Raw genomic sequence first — 18,255 nt, 5'->3', positions numbered from 1 at the left:
TGATCAATAAGAGCCTTAAATGAGCACATTTGACTTTTTAGCCAGTTTAATTATAGTGATTAATAATGTATAAATAATGGAGATTTTTCAGACCAAACTATGTCAACTAAAGCTCCACACACTCACCTTTCTTCTTTAAAATCACTGGAAAGCAGTAAAGGTAAAAATTAGAGTTATTAGTCATGAGTACCACCATAATCTCTTATTTCCTGTAAAAGTAATCCACCAAAAAAGCAAAAAATCCTCAAATTATTAAAGAAAAAGCTGCGTCGTCCATCGGTTTGGTCGCGTAAACGTCCTGAAACAATGGAGCAGCGGTTGTTTCTGATGAGGTTGTTTTTGCCGGTTTATGTTAGAGCAGAGAGTGGACCAAACAGAGCTCTAATCCTCAGTGGCTTTGGTTCCCCCTCCCGCTCCACCAGGGCTCAAACAGACACCCACCACCCTGTTGTTGTTCCCCATCAGGGCAGGCCCGACTGGTCGGTTGGATGATGCTGAATATGTAAACATTACAGGAAACTGGGGATTTAACGGTTTCTGGAACCACAGCTTTCTCTTCATAAAACTACTTCATAGGTTTGTTGAATCAAACACAATTTGGTCAAAAAGTGATTTTTTTTGTTCTTATTTAGAATTTATAAATTGCCACAAGGTGGAGTGAGTGACCTACAAAATAAATAAATAAAACTAAAACCATATTTTAAAAGGAGGCACTCACAATTCAGAAACAAACAGAAACAGGGTTCCTGATCGGGAGAGGCTGAAAACATTTGAAAAATCAAAATTTTCTGTCTTTTGTTGATTTATTGAGACTTTAAACGTATCTGGTGTGAGGTTAGTTCAACACCCAGAGTGCTGAACAGACATGACTTGGAATGTTTGACATCTGAGCAAATGGAAAACATTCCCATGGTTGTGACCCTACGGTGAGTCAGACAAAGAGCTTCACAAACAAAACAAAAACAGCTAAAAAGTTGGATAAGTGTTGCCAGGTTTAGAACCGAACTCGGGCTGCTGGAGTAAAAAATTTGTAAACAAAGTGAAGTCGGTTCAGGAAAATCCAATCTGGTTACCATGACAGCGAACCAGAGCGGACAGGCGGGAACATCAGCGGGAGCTTCCCGCTTTGATCCTGCGATCACTTTGCGATTGTGTTCATATTAATGACCCCATCTGTCTCTGCGGGATTATCTATAAACCCCAAACTAATGTTTACATCTCGGCTTTAGTTATCAACTCTAATGGATTTGACGCTCTGGGATCGTTTCTTTAAGGATTAAAACTTCCGCTTTTAAAAATGGGAAAAACAGTATTTTAATTTGTAAAATGAAGAATCATCTCAGAGGGTCATTTGCGGTCATATTTATATAAATATTTTTTTATTAAAACAAGAGAGCCAAAGAACCAAAAATCAACTTTATTCCTGCAAAAGCAAGCCGACTGGTTTTAGGAAATGTTAAATATTTAAACAAATTAATATAATAAAAATCTAATTAATAGAGCAGCTGTGGCTACATCGTAGCTCACCCCCACCAGTGTGTGATGTGTGTGTGAATGGGTGATTGATTGTGTTGTGAAGCGCCAGACCAATTATTATTTTTTATTGGGAAATTTAATCTTTACTTTTTAACTAGCTAGAACATAGAGCATCCTTTGTACTTAATTAATGTAATCTTATTTTATTCCTATACATATTTGTTTTAACTTTAGGAAAGTAATAAAACTATTTTTTTCTAATTTATTTCATTTTTTTCTAATTTACATTAAAAACTGTTTGGGTTGTGAAAGACCACTTCCATTCACAAATGTGTTTGGCCTTATTAGACAATCAAATTTCATTTTCAAAGCTCGGTCCTACATACATGTATATCTTTAATGGAAACCCCTTATTTAGTATATAATCCCATAATAATCCCAATTCCTGCACATTTTAGATGCTTTTCTCTGCTCTACGTCACCTGATCTGAAGGAGTTTGTGATTGGAGAACTTCACAACATCCTAAAAAGGTTATCTAACCTGGACCAGGTGTGCTAGAGCAGAGAACCAACTAGAACACGAACCCCGAGGCCCAGGATTGGCCACCATCTTTTCTGCAGGAGAGTCGACCATCTGCATCCAATCACCGTCTCAGCAGACCGTATGACAAGCTGCAGTCTGTTTCAACACAAACTAGCACCGATGTGGGAATCAAGAGAAGTCACACACACACACACACACACACACATGCACGCACACACACATCGTCTCTGCCCAAACTTGCCCTTTTATCTTGTTTTGCACAATCAGGAAGACAACCATGCAGAGATAGTCTCTCCAGCTTTCGGGGTGACGTCTGCCAGGTGTTTAAGCCTCTGTAATCATAAGAGACCTCACTAAAAGCTTTATGATGAATGGGAAAAAGCTGGAGGCTCAAATGTGTTTTCTAAACGGCGGACACCCTTTTAGGTTCTTGGTTTTCACTGAATTAAACATAAACATCACAGCTAAAAGAAAGGAAACAATGTGGTGTGACAATGACTAAAATCCAGGTAACAGATACGCCTGCATCATGTGGCGTCCACGTCAGACAACACAATCGGTTCACAAGGAAACCAGCATGTATCAGATGTCTAAAAATAAACACGATGAACTCAAAACATTATTTAGATGGTTTGTTTCCAGACAACATCCGATGCTGTTTATATCATCTCATCCTAATGAGTCTCCCACAGGAAAAAAGTAAATCAAACCACCTTAAAAAATATGCAAGAGAAGAGAAAATATTCAGGCCTGCTGGTGCCCGTTTCATACAAGCTCAAGTTTGCCAAATGTTCCTACTATATGTGACTCCAGACAATAAAACTGTTTTAGAAGAATCTTGAATTACCACCTGCAGGGTTTTATTCTACCGCCAAGAAGGCAACCTTATGTTCACATCGTCTGTTCAGACTCTAAAACACGGAGTTAAGACCAGAAAGAGTTCCGCTCAGGCCAATAGCCTTCTTCCGGCTCTTGGAGAGTACAGACGCTTTTTTCTCCTCTCACTCCCTCCTCCTCCCAAGGCTCTCTGTCCTGTCTAACTGTGCACTGCGCTTTCTGCATTTTTTCTGGAAACAGGAAATTATTAAACATGGATTTGGTCAGTTGTTCTTTCAATGCGATTGACAACATTTTTTGAGCGATGAGAACGGGAGAAGGGGCTCCCAGATGCCCCTCTGGGACAGAGCCAGCTGGGTATATCATGGACTCCTGGAAACAGTGGAACCTGATCTGCCTCTCTCAACTGTCTGTAGAGGATTCTGAAGATGTCTGGATATTGGTCGTTTTGGTGTCGGGATTCCTGCTGTTTGGCCTAAGCGGTTACCTGGCTTACTGGAAAATTAACGAGCTTTCGAGGAATATTGGCTCAATCCTGGAGCTCAGGGATGGAATGCATCATGCTGTGAACGCACAAACTCATATAATTGTCGAGACGAGTCGTAAGCTTGGAACTTTGGCTGAGATTCAGGCTCTGACCCAGTAGGTGGATTCGATCAAGGAGAGAGTTGACGGATCAGCACGGATTGGAACAGATTGATTATGCCATTCTTGGACCTGGAGGGGTTGAAGACCAACAGAACTCTAAGGCAGAGAGGAAATTATCTCTGTCTGTCCCCAAAACAATTCTTATCTGAATCTGGTGCCCTTGGAGCCTGTGAGGCTGAAGTGAAAACTTCCCCCTCAGAAGAAATATGGAATGCTGCCATTGCTATGGAAACCCTTTCTCCCTATCCCATCCTGGGTGGGACTGTGACCGGTGAAGGCCATGGAACCGTATCTAGGAGTCACTGTGCCCTCTAACCCATTATTTCCCTCCCCTGTCCAAACGGAGGTGATGAGCACTGCTCTTGCGGCTGCACGCCCTGATGTGAGGAGAGTCCCAACCCTACCTCCCCACCTGGGAGGCACATATGCAAACTGCTGTAATTCCTACACCGTTCACCTGATTCTGATGTAAATACCCTCAAATAAAAGCTGACAGACTGCAGTTAAAGCACATCTTGTTCGTTTCATTTGATATCCATTGTGGTGGTGTATAGAGACAAAAATGTTAGCATTGTGTCGATGTCCCAGTATTTATAGACCTGACTGTATGCATGTCTGATCTCAGAATTGTGTGTACTGAAATAGTTGAATTTCCCTCTGGGATTAATAAAGTATTTTTGAATTTTAATTTTAATCTGCAAAGTAACTACAAATAAATGCAGATTATCAGCAGATTAAGCACAGAACGCAAGATCTTTATCACAATTTTAGGCGTAAAATTGAGATTAATGCGAGCAATTTCACAATCTATCCCTGCTTTTATGAAATTGTGACGTGGGAGTGAGATATGAGTAACTAGAAAGACAAAATCCCAAAATGATTGTGTACGAATGAGAAAAAATAGTTTAATAAAAAGCTAAATGGAGCAACTTCAAAACAACTAACGAACCATCAAGGATTGAAGTTAGTGTCTGAGTGTAACAGAACAGTGCTTGTTGACGGCTAAAAATATCTTTCATGGAAATAAGAGTCACCACTTCTGGAAAATAACAATATTATAACAACAGACTTCATTTTACATGAAAAACACGATGGAGGTTGTATAATGGTTTGGGCCAAGTTTAATATCTTAATTTAACGTATAACCAGCTAAATCTAAAAAGTGGTTAATGAAGCAAAGCCATAGTAAATTAGAAATGTGTTGTTTAAAAAAACAGATCACCTTAGGCCTAGTCCACACGTAGCCGGGTTTTTTTAAAAACGAATATCCGCCCCTTCAAAAACTTGCATCCACACCACCTCGTTTAAAAAAAAACTCTGTCCACACGTACCCAGATAAATACGTTGTTAAGGACATGCCAGACCTGTAGGCGGCAGTACTTCCCCCGTTCTTAACCTCGTCCTTCGTCTGTGGTCTTCCGCAAGGAGCAGTAATTCCGCTTGCAAAAACAAACAAGCATATAGCGCTTGGACAATTGATAAAGCGAGCGCAGCTCTGAGGGCGTCCATGCTGTCGGCTAGTGTAAATACAGGTCGCACACGTGATGTCAGCATTTTTTTTGTCGCGGAAAGTGACGTTGCGGACCTTAAAACTCCGGTTTTGTCTGTCCACACGCAGACACCCAAAACGGAGAAAACACAGATCTTCACTTTGGCCGGAGTTTTTAAAAATATCCATTTTCGTGTGGATGAAAAATATCTACGTTTTGGCAGATCCCCGGCTACGTGTGGACAGGGCCTGACACGTGTTTCTAACAGATTCTGATTTGCAGTCGTTATTAGAACAGAAATCTGGAGTTATCTCTCTGAGGGCACCATCTAGAGGCAGAAAAATGGATTGCACCTCAAGCTCCTCTATCTAATTCTGTGATTACGGCTGGAAGCAACGCCACTCGTTTGTGAGCACGAACCTCTAGTCAGAAGATTAGAAAATCATTAGAAAGTAGGGCTGCACGATATATCGCAAATATATCGTTATCGAGAGATCAGCATGCACAATATGCACACTGCAAAGAACAAATAAATATAGCAATGAGTGGTCAGCTCAAATGTTTGCTACACATAGTGCATTCTGTCAATTAAATGGAAGCATGATGTTTTTTTAATAAATCAAATAGAGCTCTTCACCCATTTGGTCAATTGGATGGGTTTTCATAGGTTAGACGCCCGTCCCCGAGGCGGACGGCACTTCATTTTGATGGTTAGCAAACACCTGAGCTAGCTTTGTTCTGCTCTTTCTGCTGATTCTGCTTTTCCCGGGATCCACTGATTGCCTTTTCTTGTTCATTTTCTTTTTTCCTTTCCTCACATCTTTAGCTTTCCTCATTTTTATGATTTTTTTGTCATTTTTTTATTTCTTTGTCTTTGATTATTTTCGTTCCCGAGTTAAGTTTTTATTTATCGCGAGTAATATCGTCATCGCAACTTTAATCAATGTTATCGCATATCGCAGGTTTTCCTAATATCGTGCAGCCCTACTAGAAAGGTCACCAACTTTGCTTCTGTGCAGGTACTTACACAAAGCATACGTAAGAAGATGTCTAACAATATTGGCTAATGCCGAGCAACTCTCAATTCAAATTGCTCAGGGCTCTAAGGACGGGGACGAGGTTTAACAAACTGAAATTGGACACATTGCCTACATTATGAGTTAGACCATCACTTTTATAGCGTTCTAAATTAAAAAAATCATACATAATTCCTGAATGGGGGAAAACTCAGGGTTGCTGCTTTAACGTCAACTAAACTTCATGTTCATTGCTCGTAAGTGCTGCAAGCATGACTGCAGGCTATCATTTCTTCTGTCTTTCATAAAACTAACATGCTTGGGCTGACGATGGCTCCAGCGTAGAAAAAGTCTCAGGAGGAAAAAATGCATTAAAATCAAAGGTTGTGTCAGATTTGACTCAACTCTGCAGCAGCAGGTTGGACAATAACTCAGTAATGATATACATCTATCAACAGACGTGTGTCGCAGTAGAAACAGAATGGGTCAGTAAATGTTAATTATAACTTATCGGGTAGTTTATTACTAGAATCCTTATTTACTCCCAACTAATCAGAACTCATAGAACTAAACAATTCAATTCAGTTCAATTCAAATTCAAAAATACTTTATTAATCCCAGAGGGAAATTGATTAACAGACAGCATGTGACCTAAAAAAGATGTTGCAGCAAGAAGAGGTGGAGGAAACTGTCCCAAAAGTAGGTCACAGTAGTCATCAGCACAGCAACATTTAGATTTGATAAAACAACCAACTCGTTTTATCATAAAGCAATGACATCAAATGGCCAGGGCTGCACTTAAATATACATTCCACATTTAGTATAGTTATCAATCATTGATATTGATCAGTATTAATGTTTCTTGATCAATATGCTATTTTCTTGTCCAGCCCGGAGTACCAGCGAGGTCAAACTACCAGGACTGCATCACTGCAACAGAGTAACTCAACCACAGAAGTCATGAATGGCAGCTTGTGCAACATAGAAAGCCAGGCACAAACTTATCAGCCTCTCAGTTGGCAAACATTTTTTATTTCCTGACAATGGTTTCTGCAGCTGGAGCAAAGCCACGATTCTCTCATATCTCAACAATGAAACAATGTCGGATTTCGTAAATGATCTGTGTTGCCGTTGGCTGTCCTGCTCGGATTTTAACAGAGAGCCAAACATGAGAACAAAACTCAGAATAAAACTTGCAATCATTCAAACCTCTTTATTGGGTGGGGTGGCTCCTCGTCTGTTGTGAAAAAATCCCACTAAATGCTCAGAAAACATAATGAGAGACTGCCTCGCTGTTTATTTAACAGGTAGGCAAATCCACGAGTCCTCATTGCTTTTGCATCAACTCTCTTTGGGACCAAAATCCAACCAAACCCCTGTTCCATTGTTGGGTTTTTATTCACAAAAACAAAAACTCAAGGAGCATTTTCCCACATAAAGTTGAGTAATTAGAGCAGATTTCCCCTTGAAGCAACAGATTATATTAAAAAAGTTATTTTACTTCTTGATTACCACCATGAGAATGAAACTTCATCACAAGTCGGTTTCCTCAAACCTGTTCTGCTGCTCTCCTTTGTTACCAAGTCACGTGGAGCTGCTAAATCACCTTTGCTTTTGTCCTCTTTTTAAAACAACAGTGCAACATTTCAGTTACTAAAGGATTTTTTAGTTTAAATGCAAATTTGATCTCATTTGTCAGAAACCAAATAATCTATCAGAAATATTATGTAGGTGTGGAGAAAAAATAATTTCTGTAACTCTTAATGTGACCTCCTCATTAGCAACCTGCTCAAGCCCTCCACATTTAAAGGGGTCCTTTGTCCAGATGTTTCATCTCCTACAGATGTTTAACACTGGGCTGAGTGAAGCCTACTTCAGTTCTGATCCATTCTTGAATCTTTGTAGGTTTCTGGGTCCTGTTGGAGAACCCATTGGACCAAGCTCCAGAATTCCTTGATGGTCTTAAAGTTTTATTGGATCCTGCACAGATTTGGGACACGCCAAGCCAGATGCAGCAGAGCAGAACCAGAACATCATCAAAGTGCCGTGTTCTTTTGTTTACATGCTTCATTCTTGTCTCTGTTTCCATAAAGTTGATTTTTTTTTTGCCAAAAAGCTCCAGTTTTGTCTTAAAATTGGTGTCCTCTGGTGATCTAAAGCTTGGTTTATGCTTGACGCGTCCGCGAGGTTCGCACGGCTCCGCGCGGCAAAATTGCGTCATGTTAACAACCACGCCCCTCCACCGCGCCTCCGCACGGCCCAAACTTTCCACACCGCGCACCTAGGAAATTTTCTAACCACGCGGACGGTCGGACGCGGAAAAACATGGCAGACTGTCAAGAACTAGTATGGCAGAGGTTCGTAAATACAGACATTTATATGATTCAGCTCTCAGAGATCACCGTGATCAACATGTTGTTAATAATTCTTGGAGAGAAATAGCTCGCACTGTCGGAAAAGACGAGGACGCTGTTAAAAAATGCTGGAATGCCATGTTGTAAACAACAGTCATTTTTACTTCTACTATGGTGTAGTGTTGGATGCATGCCTTAGAGCTCCATGCTGCCCCCTACAGCTTGGGAGAATATTGGCTCGCCGCAGAGACAAGCTGCATGAACCATAACCGCTGCAAGTTGTGAAGCACGTTCCATCCGCGAGCCGCATCACCAAGCGGAAAGTAAATGCGTCAAGCATAAACCAAGCTTAAGAGTTCACCCCTAATATCTTTCAGAGTCATTTTGATCTCTCTGGCCACTACGGATGGACAATATATCGGCATCAATATCGGTATCGGCCGATGTCAGTCATTTTTTTAACATATCGGTATTGGTTCAATAAATAAAACCGGGCCAATATTAACAACCAATATCTTTTCCATCTCGTCTCCATTTGTTTGCCTGTTTCAGAGGGTGAGAGGGGTGATGTGTAATTGCTTAGTCGTGTGAACAGTGAATGAAATCCTTTTAGAACCGTAAATGTGTGTGGTGTGTGTACATAATAATGTAAATTCAGCTTTAATAATTTTCATTCTACACAAAATCTGCTGATTTTAGAAGCTTTAATGTCAGTATATCTGTATCAGCAAATATCGGTTATCGGCCATAACAGTGATCTTAATATCAGATATCGGTATTGGCCCAAAAATGTTATCGGTGCATCACTACCATAAATCATGTCCACATCCAGAGAGGTTTTCTACAGTCTAGTGGACCTTAAATCTCTTTAACCTCTCAGCTGTAGTCATGGCAACATCATACTGTTAGGGTTTATATCATATACAGGTTAATAAATGTCTTTCTAATCCCCTGAGACAGCTCTGTCCATAGCCTTTTGTGATCCATGTTCGGTATGTTACACACCCCGATACTGACCAACACTGTGACTACCTTCCATCCTTTAAACAGGCAGACTGATAACATGCTGACTTTTGTTATTATCTTTATTAAGATATGATATAAAATAATCTTAAAATCATAAATTCAGCTTACTGTAGTTTGTTGTTGCCTATAATCAAAATGAGGAAAATTCATTTTTTCTGCACATGGATGGGATTTTTACAAATGCACCGAAGGTTCTGCAACTGCATGAAAAAAATAAAAAACAATAAAATGAAAGAAGAGCTTCATTTGTATTCATGTGTTCATATTCCTGCTGTTGGAAACAGGAAGCACCTCAACAGAAACTTGTTCACACACGACGAGCCGACAACTCATTTGTTTAATTATTTAAATTTGCTTCACTGCAAAGCCACATGATGAATGTCACGCCTGTGAATAAAAATCACTTTAGCGGTTTGACTCATAAAGCAGCATTTATAATTAAGATGAAGTCATTTGAATTAAAATTTTGTACATAACATGTCTGTGTAACTGAAACATTTCATAGCTGTAACGTTTGCTGCCACTTGGCCAGGCCTCCCTTGAAAATGAGGTTTTTAATCTCAATGGGACCTTCCTGGTTAAATAAAGAATAAATCAAATAAAAATCAGAAAACAGTTGCTTAATTTATGTCTCTGCGTTCTGAGATGTACTTTACTTTCACTCCCATAAATAAAAACAAAATTTTCCCTTTTTTATGTTTTAATCTCTTTGATGCAGAAAGCAGATTAAATAATCTCTAATCTGGTGTTTTCAGAATCCTCCCCATTACACTTTTAACTTAACCGAGAAGATTTCGTAGAGTTTGACCCACTGCTGAACTCAAGCGCTCCACAAATCATAAAGAACGTCTTGAGCTGACGTTTAACGCTCTGCAAATATTTCTAACTACAGAAGCTGAAACCACATTATAAGAGTACGTCAATGAATTCAGGATTTGTGGTCCTGTTTCTAGTGAGCAGCGTCTTTCTCGAAAATAATCCAACAAAGTAAATCAAATGAAGCGGTTCAAAAGGCCTGATCCTGGCATGGAAGCTGAACACAAAGGACTCCCTATTTCTAGCTTCCTCAAAGAAATATCCGAGAGGAATGTGAGGAATCTCTCGGGGAGTGTTCCAGGCAAACAGGTTATCTTCTGAGAGCATCTAATAAGCTGTTTGATCTAATCAGTCTTTAACAGGATTGTTTTTGTTAATAAAAGTGGTGAACTCATCCTAAAACTTATAATACAAGATTTTTAAGATGGCTGAGTCAATCGATAAGGTAGCATGAAAATAAGTCCCTCACATAGAAAAGCTATCAGACAGAATGACGCAGAACTAAAGGTTAAAGGTAAAAAGTTTATCAGTTAAAGGCTGCTGCTGTGATGTTCATCTGACTGGTCAAACTCCGTGTTTACAAAAAAAAACCTTTAACAAGCAAAAGGTTTGGATGTTCACCCTGGGGAATCCGAGTCAGCCTGCACTTTCATCCCTAAGCGAAACTGAAAACAGGTTAAAGTTTCTGATGCGCTGACAGCCGGTTGCCTCATCTTGTTTATCTTCCAACTGAAGGAAGACGTCCAGTTTCACCTGAATTAGAGAGAAAATCAGCGAACGGGCTGCACTTCTGAGCTGTGAAGTTATCGATCCACCTTTTAAAGTCTTGGTTGTCAGCAAATGCTCATCAAAATTACTGGTTAATGCGGTCATCCCTTGTTTTTAATCATCTGTGAGCTGCACCTGGAAGATCCTAACTCGTGCACTGGAGCGCAGACGCGCAGCTCACAAAAAAAGCTGAATTCTCCTAGGGCCTTTTCCACTGGTATCTACTCAAAATGACTCAGCTGTGTTTGGCGTGGCTCTAAGGCATTTCCACCAGGGGCGCCTCCAGAAATTTTTGATAGGGGTGGCCAGATGGGGCCAAAGAAAATTTTGGGGTGGCACACCAAATTGGTCCTCGTGGTAACTCTGGTTGAATTTAGTCTGTGGCGATGTGCTGCATTTCGCCTTTCTTTGTTTTTATTAAAATAACAGTACGTATCCAAAACATTTAACTTAAATTTTACAAACACAAGCATTTTAGAAAAATACATGTCAGCTATTAAAAATGTTACCCTAAAAAAATTAATTTTTAAATTAAATTTGGGGTAATTCACCTGTTGCTATGTTCACAAAAAAAAAACTATGGAGATAAAAACTTTTTTAAAATGGTGAGCAGCAGAAACATATGTATTTTTTTAATTCAGATTTTTTTCTTTACACATTTATTGTAATATTTTTAGTTTGTTTTACAATTATGTCTTGAATAAACAAGATCAATATTTGGTTTGACTGAACATTAATATGATTTGTTAACACTGCCTTTTCCTTGGGGAGCCAGTAATTTTCTAGGGGTGGCCATGACCACCGCTGGCCACCCCTTGGGGGCGCCCTTGATTTCCACTAGTAACATGTCCATATTTTACGCCCCTTTATTTGTAGGGGTGTCACGGTACGCTAAAATCAGATTAGGTTCAGTTCAGTATTTTGAAGAGCTCGGTTCGATTAATTTTCGGTAAATTATTATTATTATATTTATTTATTTAATATCTGAAGCGGCTCCTACAGTGAGCAGAACCAGGTGTCATTGCAGGCTGCTGATCTAGCATGAGGTCTTTAATTATTGTACAGGTTATTTACGCAGCTATGAGTGTCGCGCTCATACAGACGAGTGTTGTGTTTGACTGTTGATGCTCCGTGTTTATATTCTGCAGTGAGACTTAAATACTCACCTCATAACGAGCTTCCTCCGTGCCATGTTTTTGTTGTAGGATGAAAACTTTACATCAATTGTCCCGGGGGGAAGTTCTGCAGATGTGTTTGTTTACATTTTTGCCGCCACGTGCCTGCACAGTGTGAGATAAGGGAGGGAGGGGCGAAGCGACGCTCCGTTCAGCGTCTCTACCAGCTCCACAGTAGCAGTGACAGCCAGCTGGTTTGATCCGCTCTGAATCAGAATTAGCAGATCACATTTTTTTTAAACGGAGATCGGGGCGTGCAGCCATCATGCATCACACAATACAGCGTCCGTGCGGAAACTCGCCTAGGAACTTTTATCTGCTGCACTTAAATAACGCTAATAAAAATTCATTAATTAACGGAAAAAATAAATCGAAATGGTTCTACACTATTTTGTGAACCATTACACTATTTATTAGTACCTGTTTTAAGGTAATTCTAAGCAAGCCGAACCAAAATGGGCTGCATGGTGGCGCAGTGGTTAGCACTGTTGCCTCGCAGCACGAAGGTCGCAGGTTCAAAACTCGCCTTTCTGCGTGGAGTTGCGTGTTCTCCCCATGCATGCGTGGGTTTTCTCCGGGTACTCCGGTTTCCCCCACAGATCACAACATGCCCTATAGGTTAAAAAAAAATTGTAAGTCGCTTTGGGTAAAAGCGTCTGCTAAGCACATAAACAACATAAACAACAAAATCATGATGTCAGCAGACTGTCAGTCACCGACTGGCTAAGGGGTGGAGTCACTGGTTTCTCCAGAATGTTCCACCTCACTTCCCGCAGCCCTCTCCAGGTCACTTCTTTTTTTAAGTCTGACAATAAGGTAGCCTACAAATCTAGACCAACTATAGAAATATTAAAACGATGTTGCTCTGCAGGTTGGTCCTTGGTAGGCTCAACAGGTTTCCCATTGGCCCAGACACTTTTGTGTCTGGCCAATCACAGCACTACGTTTGTTCGGGAAACACTAGAGCTAGGACTGAGAAAGACAACAAATATGGAAATGGCGCTCGTTTGAAGCAGCTTTGGCATCAACTATAGACCATTTAGACTTGTGCTTTTCTTTGAGACTTGATAAGATCGCGGTACTTCAGTAAATTAGTTCAAAAAGGGTGTATACGCTTCTTCTATCACAGCGTATGGCAGACCGCTCCATTGACCAACATTTGTAGATGTGAGTTTGTTTTCTGATTGTTCCTAGCACTGACCAGCAGCTTGCAGAGACAGTTTGATGGACAACTGTAGATTCTGCCGCTATGAGTGAGCCATTTCAACTGTTCGTAGCCAGACTATACGTTTACTTTTAAAGGACGGTTGTCAGGCTAACAAAAAGGCAGACTGGGCAGAATGTTCCAGAAAGTCCTTCCTGAATGTTTAACATCACTACCACATCCTCCATTGCAGTTCTATCAGTATCTGGATGTTTTTATGGTCATTCAGCCCCCAAATAATCACAAGCATGAATAAAAATGTTGTTTCCCATAAATAAATATGTATGATGATCAACAGAACATTGAATTAAAACTATCGCATTCAACATCCATCTATAGATGAAGATTTCTGCACACACACACCTCACCTGAACCTCGGGGTCTCAGTTTGATGAGAGACAGACAAAAGTGAAGGCTTAAAGTACAAACAAAGCCCCCCCTTCTTCCTCTCTTTCTAGACTTTAATTAGCTGGCATTGTGCCCATCAGACCAGGCTTTTAGCGGGCATCCTCTCAGGTCCTCATCAGGACCTCAGCTGGAGGTACTCAGTTTTCTGGGCAAGTGTAACTCCTGTAATGAACCTGCTCTGTTGTGTTTAAGGAGCACCAATGCAGCGATCATTGTTGAGAGCTCAATAACAGCTTACCCTGCTCATAAATCACAGTCAACACTTTGTAGTAATATGTAGTCTGTACCCTGAGGCCTGCCACTCGGGGGCAAAGGATTTGCAATTATCTAAAAGCCAGTAAGTGAGTTCATTCTGGGGAGCTGAAACGAGAAGAAAGATTTCTGACTTGTGTCCAGAAGGGCCTCTAACCTTGGCAGAAGATTTAAAACCTTATCAAAGTTTGCTTTCTCAAACAAAAGCCGACTGTGGTAACCAACCTGACGATTGTGCAAAACCTGTGTTCCAAAGCCAACTAACGCACGCTTTAGTCAACACCGACGTGTTAGCACATTCATCAACCACTAAAGCCACGGAAACATCTAAAACCGTGTATGCTACAGTTATCTTTATTGTCCAAATAAATCAAAAACACCAACGGGTGAATGTGCGTGTCTCTGATGTCCAGAGCGAGTGAAAACAGACCTTTCATCATCTTCTAGTTAGTCGAGTCCCAAGGAGTCTAGAATCCCATGGAAATCCCCGACAACATTCCCACTTATGATCTGGGCTTCCACTATGAGAAGTTGCAGCAAAATAAACAAGTGGAGACTCCTCCGCCTGTACAACAGTCAGCCAGGATCATAAGCACTTCCAGACAAACACAAGCAAACAGCCCCGAGCAAAAACCACTGCTCCTGTGTGCTTACGAACGCCAACTCAACGAAACTTGGGTTAAAGTTTCAGGTCTTCATGCATCAAGGTGATTAATCTGACAGTTAGCACTGCACCCCTTTCAAGGAAATGTACCCACAAAGAGAAACACAACGGGCAGAGACCAACCTGCTGATATACGAGTCTATGTCTGCAAGCTCCAACATGACCTGCACAGCACAGCTCTGGGAAAAGTCCGACTGTTGCTGCAGTTTTCTTGTTAAATTGTCTATGTTTTTAGTGCACACTCACACTTTTAAGTGGATAGTTGTGCATGCAGGTATGTGTTCACTAATTAAAAGACTCAACTGTTATTGGCGCAGTACCAATTAGAGATGCATTAAAATGTGGTTTTAGTTTATTTATCTGGAGAATTTGAATGGGTAAACGCCAAGGTGGAAAGGTTATGACTTTTAAAAGATATTTCAGTCATTTTAAGTGTTTTTTGGTATAAAAGCAATTAATTAAAGCATTGAATGACTTCTGTATTACCCATCACAGTAAGGTGTCTGAATGTCTTCAATTCTGAGAAATAGAGTTGACAGAACTGATGAGCTAATGGCTAGTTGTCTCCAACTTTAACAACTTATACAGAAATTTATTTCAAAATAAGGGCGGGCAACATGGACAAAATATCATTTCATGATTTTTTATGCAGGAGTATCACAATTCATGTTGATTTAAAACAAATTTCAAACTGAACACAACCACACTATCTCCTTATGGCTTAAACATAATAGCTGTTACCAGTAATTAGCTGCCTTGTGCCAACATGTGCTAGCAGCGCTAACCTATTGCCACAGCTGGTAATGAACCTGGTTTCAGTGTAGATCAGCAACTCACAGTTAACAGACTTTAGCTAAAACTCATCACCAAGCTAACACACCTTTAGCATCACTTGTTTTCTTTTTATGAACACACACTAAAGGGATCAGGTTCGGAGTGTGTCGCATCCAAAACTGTCCAGGCGGAAACTGTTCTCTGGTTTCAAAATTTCTATTGTAACATTCAAATCCTTCCCAATGTTGTATCACTATATCGCCCACCCCCATTTAAAATGGCCAAAAAATCAGTTCAAAGGAAGATTTATATACCGGAACAATTTAAGAGTTGACACTGCAGAAAGGTCAGATCATGAAAAAACCTCCACAGTTACCATGTAAATGAATTAAAAGCATAACTTGGGGATAGGTCCCCTCTCAAAACCAAGATATGCTAAAATACTTTTGGTGAAAACCATAAAGTATGGTGGTGTAGGGCTAGATTTTACAGCCTGGTTATAAGGAGTCAGTCATGAATATCAAAGTGTTAGTGTGTGTGTGTTGGCTTTTACACTGAAACAGGAAGTGACCATAAAGAGCCGTGCATAAACAATGGCCTGGAAACCTCAATAGATTGGAGCAATAGAAAGAGTGGGCCAAGACTCTTCTAAGTGAATCGATAAAGAAGACTGTTTACTTTGAGTTTTTGTTCCTAAGGTGGTTCTACGAGTTCCTGAGTCATGACGTGTTAGCATTTCACACACTGCCCTTTTATTTTAGCTTGTTTATTTTGGTGTAATGGTGACACCGTGTAATATTTCATGGGTTGATGTTGTTAAATTTTTGACAATTGTTGCTTAAATTTCCTACCATGACTGTTTCCCGACTTCTGTCCACCCTGGTGTAATGTCCGGTGTCCATCCAAAGCCAGGTCCAGAGCAGGACCCAGACCATGGTTCTGCCCGTTGGTACCAAGATTCTTCTTCTTCTTTCTCCTGAACAAGCCAAGAGCTCGGCCAAGGGAGCGGGTGCGCTTCTTCCGGCCCCTTTTGCTGTGTTTGTCCTGGGCAAAAATATTAATCACATCCTGGGGGAGCAGGTCCCCAAACCCCAGAGAGTCCCGGTTCGACATGGCGCCTTGCACTGGAGCTACGCCCTGGAGAAGGAAACAGAGAAATCATTTAAATGTACATAGAGCCAAATGCATGAGCAGGACTGCCAACCTTTAACTGCTTAGAAATCACTACATCTGACACAAACTGCTTTATGACTGGATCCTTCAAATTAAGAAGTCTTCCGGCCAAGGACGTAATTTTCACTTTAGAAGTGGGGGGGACACGGGGGGGGGGGGGGGGTCTTGACAGTATGCTCTAATGGGAAACCGGCTTCAACACAAACGGTTGTTTTCCACTTGGTCCTAGAGCTCAACCATCAACCAGTGTCAGTTTAATATAACGTAATATTGTTTTTGGATGGTAAAAATTGCAGGGGTCAAAACTTGACTTTGGAAAAAGTGGGGGGGACATGTCTCCCCCCCCCCCCCCCCCCCAAAAAAAAATTACGTCCATGCTTCCGGCTCAAGCCTAATTATAAACATGCCATCATCTAAATGAAATACGGGCGTGATTCAAATTAGAAGACCTAAATCAATACATGTGTATTTTAATCTGTAGACGACTCTCCTCATTAGGCGGCAGACCCCTCAGTCCTTCCTCTGAACCAGACTTCCAGAGCCAGAGTTCTGTTAAGAAAGAGCTGGCACCGCTCCCTTCATTCCAAAACAAGGAGTCATGATTCACAAAGCCACACCCGTGAGCGTATGTACACTTCCACACGGGAACAGCAGCACTCTGGGAAGAGCTAAAACACAAACAGACCACATCAGTCTGCTTCGAGGCATTCCTGCACATCATGCATTCACGTACTGACGTTTAATCAACCCATCTTCCTGTATTTTGTTATTCTCAGCAGTATGACCTCATCCACCTCCCCGTGTTTCCATCTTCCACCTACCCTCCACCTTGCCGCCTACTTCGAGGCAGATTTCCCAGCCTACCCTCGCATATCTTGCACTGGGCTTCTTCCAGCTGTGCACTTTATTAGACACTCATCTGCAAATCTGGGCTCAAAGTTGGAACGAGGTTTGAAGATGACAGGAAGCAGAGTCTTTAGTGAGGTCGTGAGTTTATATCAAAGGTTTTTTGGGCTTCTGCAAACTGATTTCAGCTGAATGTGCTGAAGTTTTCAGGTACGACTTGCGGCCAGATGTCGACACATGAAACCAAACCACAAAAACTTGTGTCATCTTCTCTGATTACAAACGCAACTCACCAATAAAGTAAAGAAAACTAATACTAGAGTCTTGTTTGGAGGACAGGGTCTGTATGAAACACATAACCCTTCTGCCCGACGACAGAGCTCCGGGTTATGGAAACGATTTATAATTAATAATAATAATAATAATGCATTGAACTTATATGGCGCTTTTCTAGACACCCAAAGACGCTTTCACACACTCTCACATTCACACACTGCTAGTGATGGTAAGCTACTTGTAGCCACAGCTGCCCTGGGGAGGACTGACAGAGGCGAGGCTGCCATTTGGCGCCGTCGGCCCCTCTGACCACCACTAACACAGGCAAGTTGGGTGAAGTGTCTTGCCCAAGGACACAACAGCAGGATAACCCTGGCGGGAGCTGGAATCGAACCCATGACCCTCCGATCATGAGGCAACCCGCTCTATCTCCTGAGCTACTGCTGCCCCAATTGTATATACAGTCATGTACATATACATATACACGGTATATATATATATATATATA

At 41.0% G+C, this 18,255-nt stretch overlaps 1 protein-coding gene across 2 annotated transcripts in view; it reads right to left on the bottom strand.

The window, feature by feature from the left end:
* The window catches only part of si:dkey-157l19.2 (NHS-like protein 3), a 30,636-nt gene that overhangs the window by 6,911 nt on the left and 5,470 nt on the right, over window positions 1-18,255 (bottom strand). Inside the window, exon 2 of one of the 2 annotated variants that reach the window (XM_015970475.3) lies at window positions 16,304-16,589. In XM_015970475.3, the coding sequence (XP_015825961.3) occupies window positions 16,304-16,565 (262 nt within the window). In that variant the 5' untranslated portion in view covers window positions 16,566-16,589. Of the gene's footprint in view, window positions 1-126; window positions 287-16,303; window positions 16,590-18,255 lie in introns of those variants that run through there. The other variant, XM_054741518.2, reaches the window with a different exon arrangement.

The sequence above is a fragment of the Nothobranchius furzeri genome, chromosome 18 (genome assembly GCF_043380555.1).
Source record: "Nothobranchius furzeri strain GRZ-AD chromosome 18, NfurGRZ-RIMD1, whole genome shotgun sequence".
NCBI lineage: Eukaryota > Metazoa > Chordata > Actinopteri > Cyprinodontiformes > Nothobranchiidae > Nothobranchius > Nothobranchius furzeri.
The sequence above is the reverse complement of the archived record's forward strand: the minus strand, read 5'-3'. Positions and strand labels throughout refer to the sequence as shown.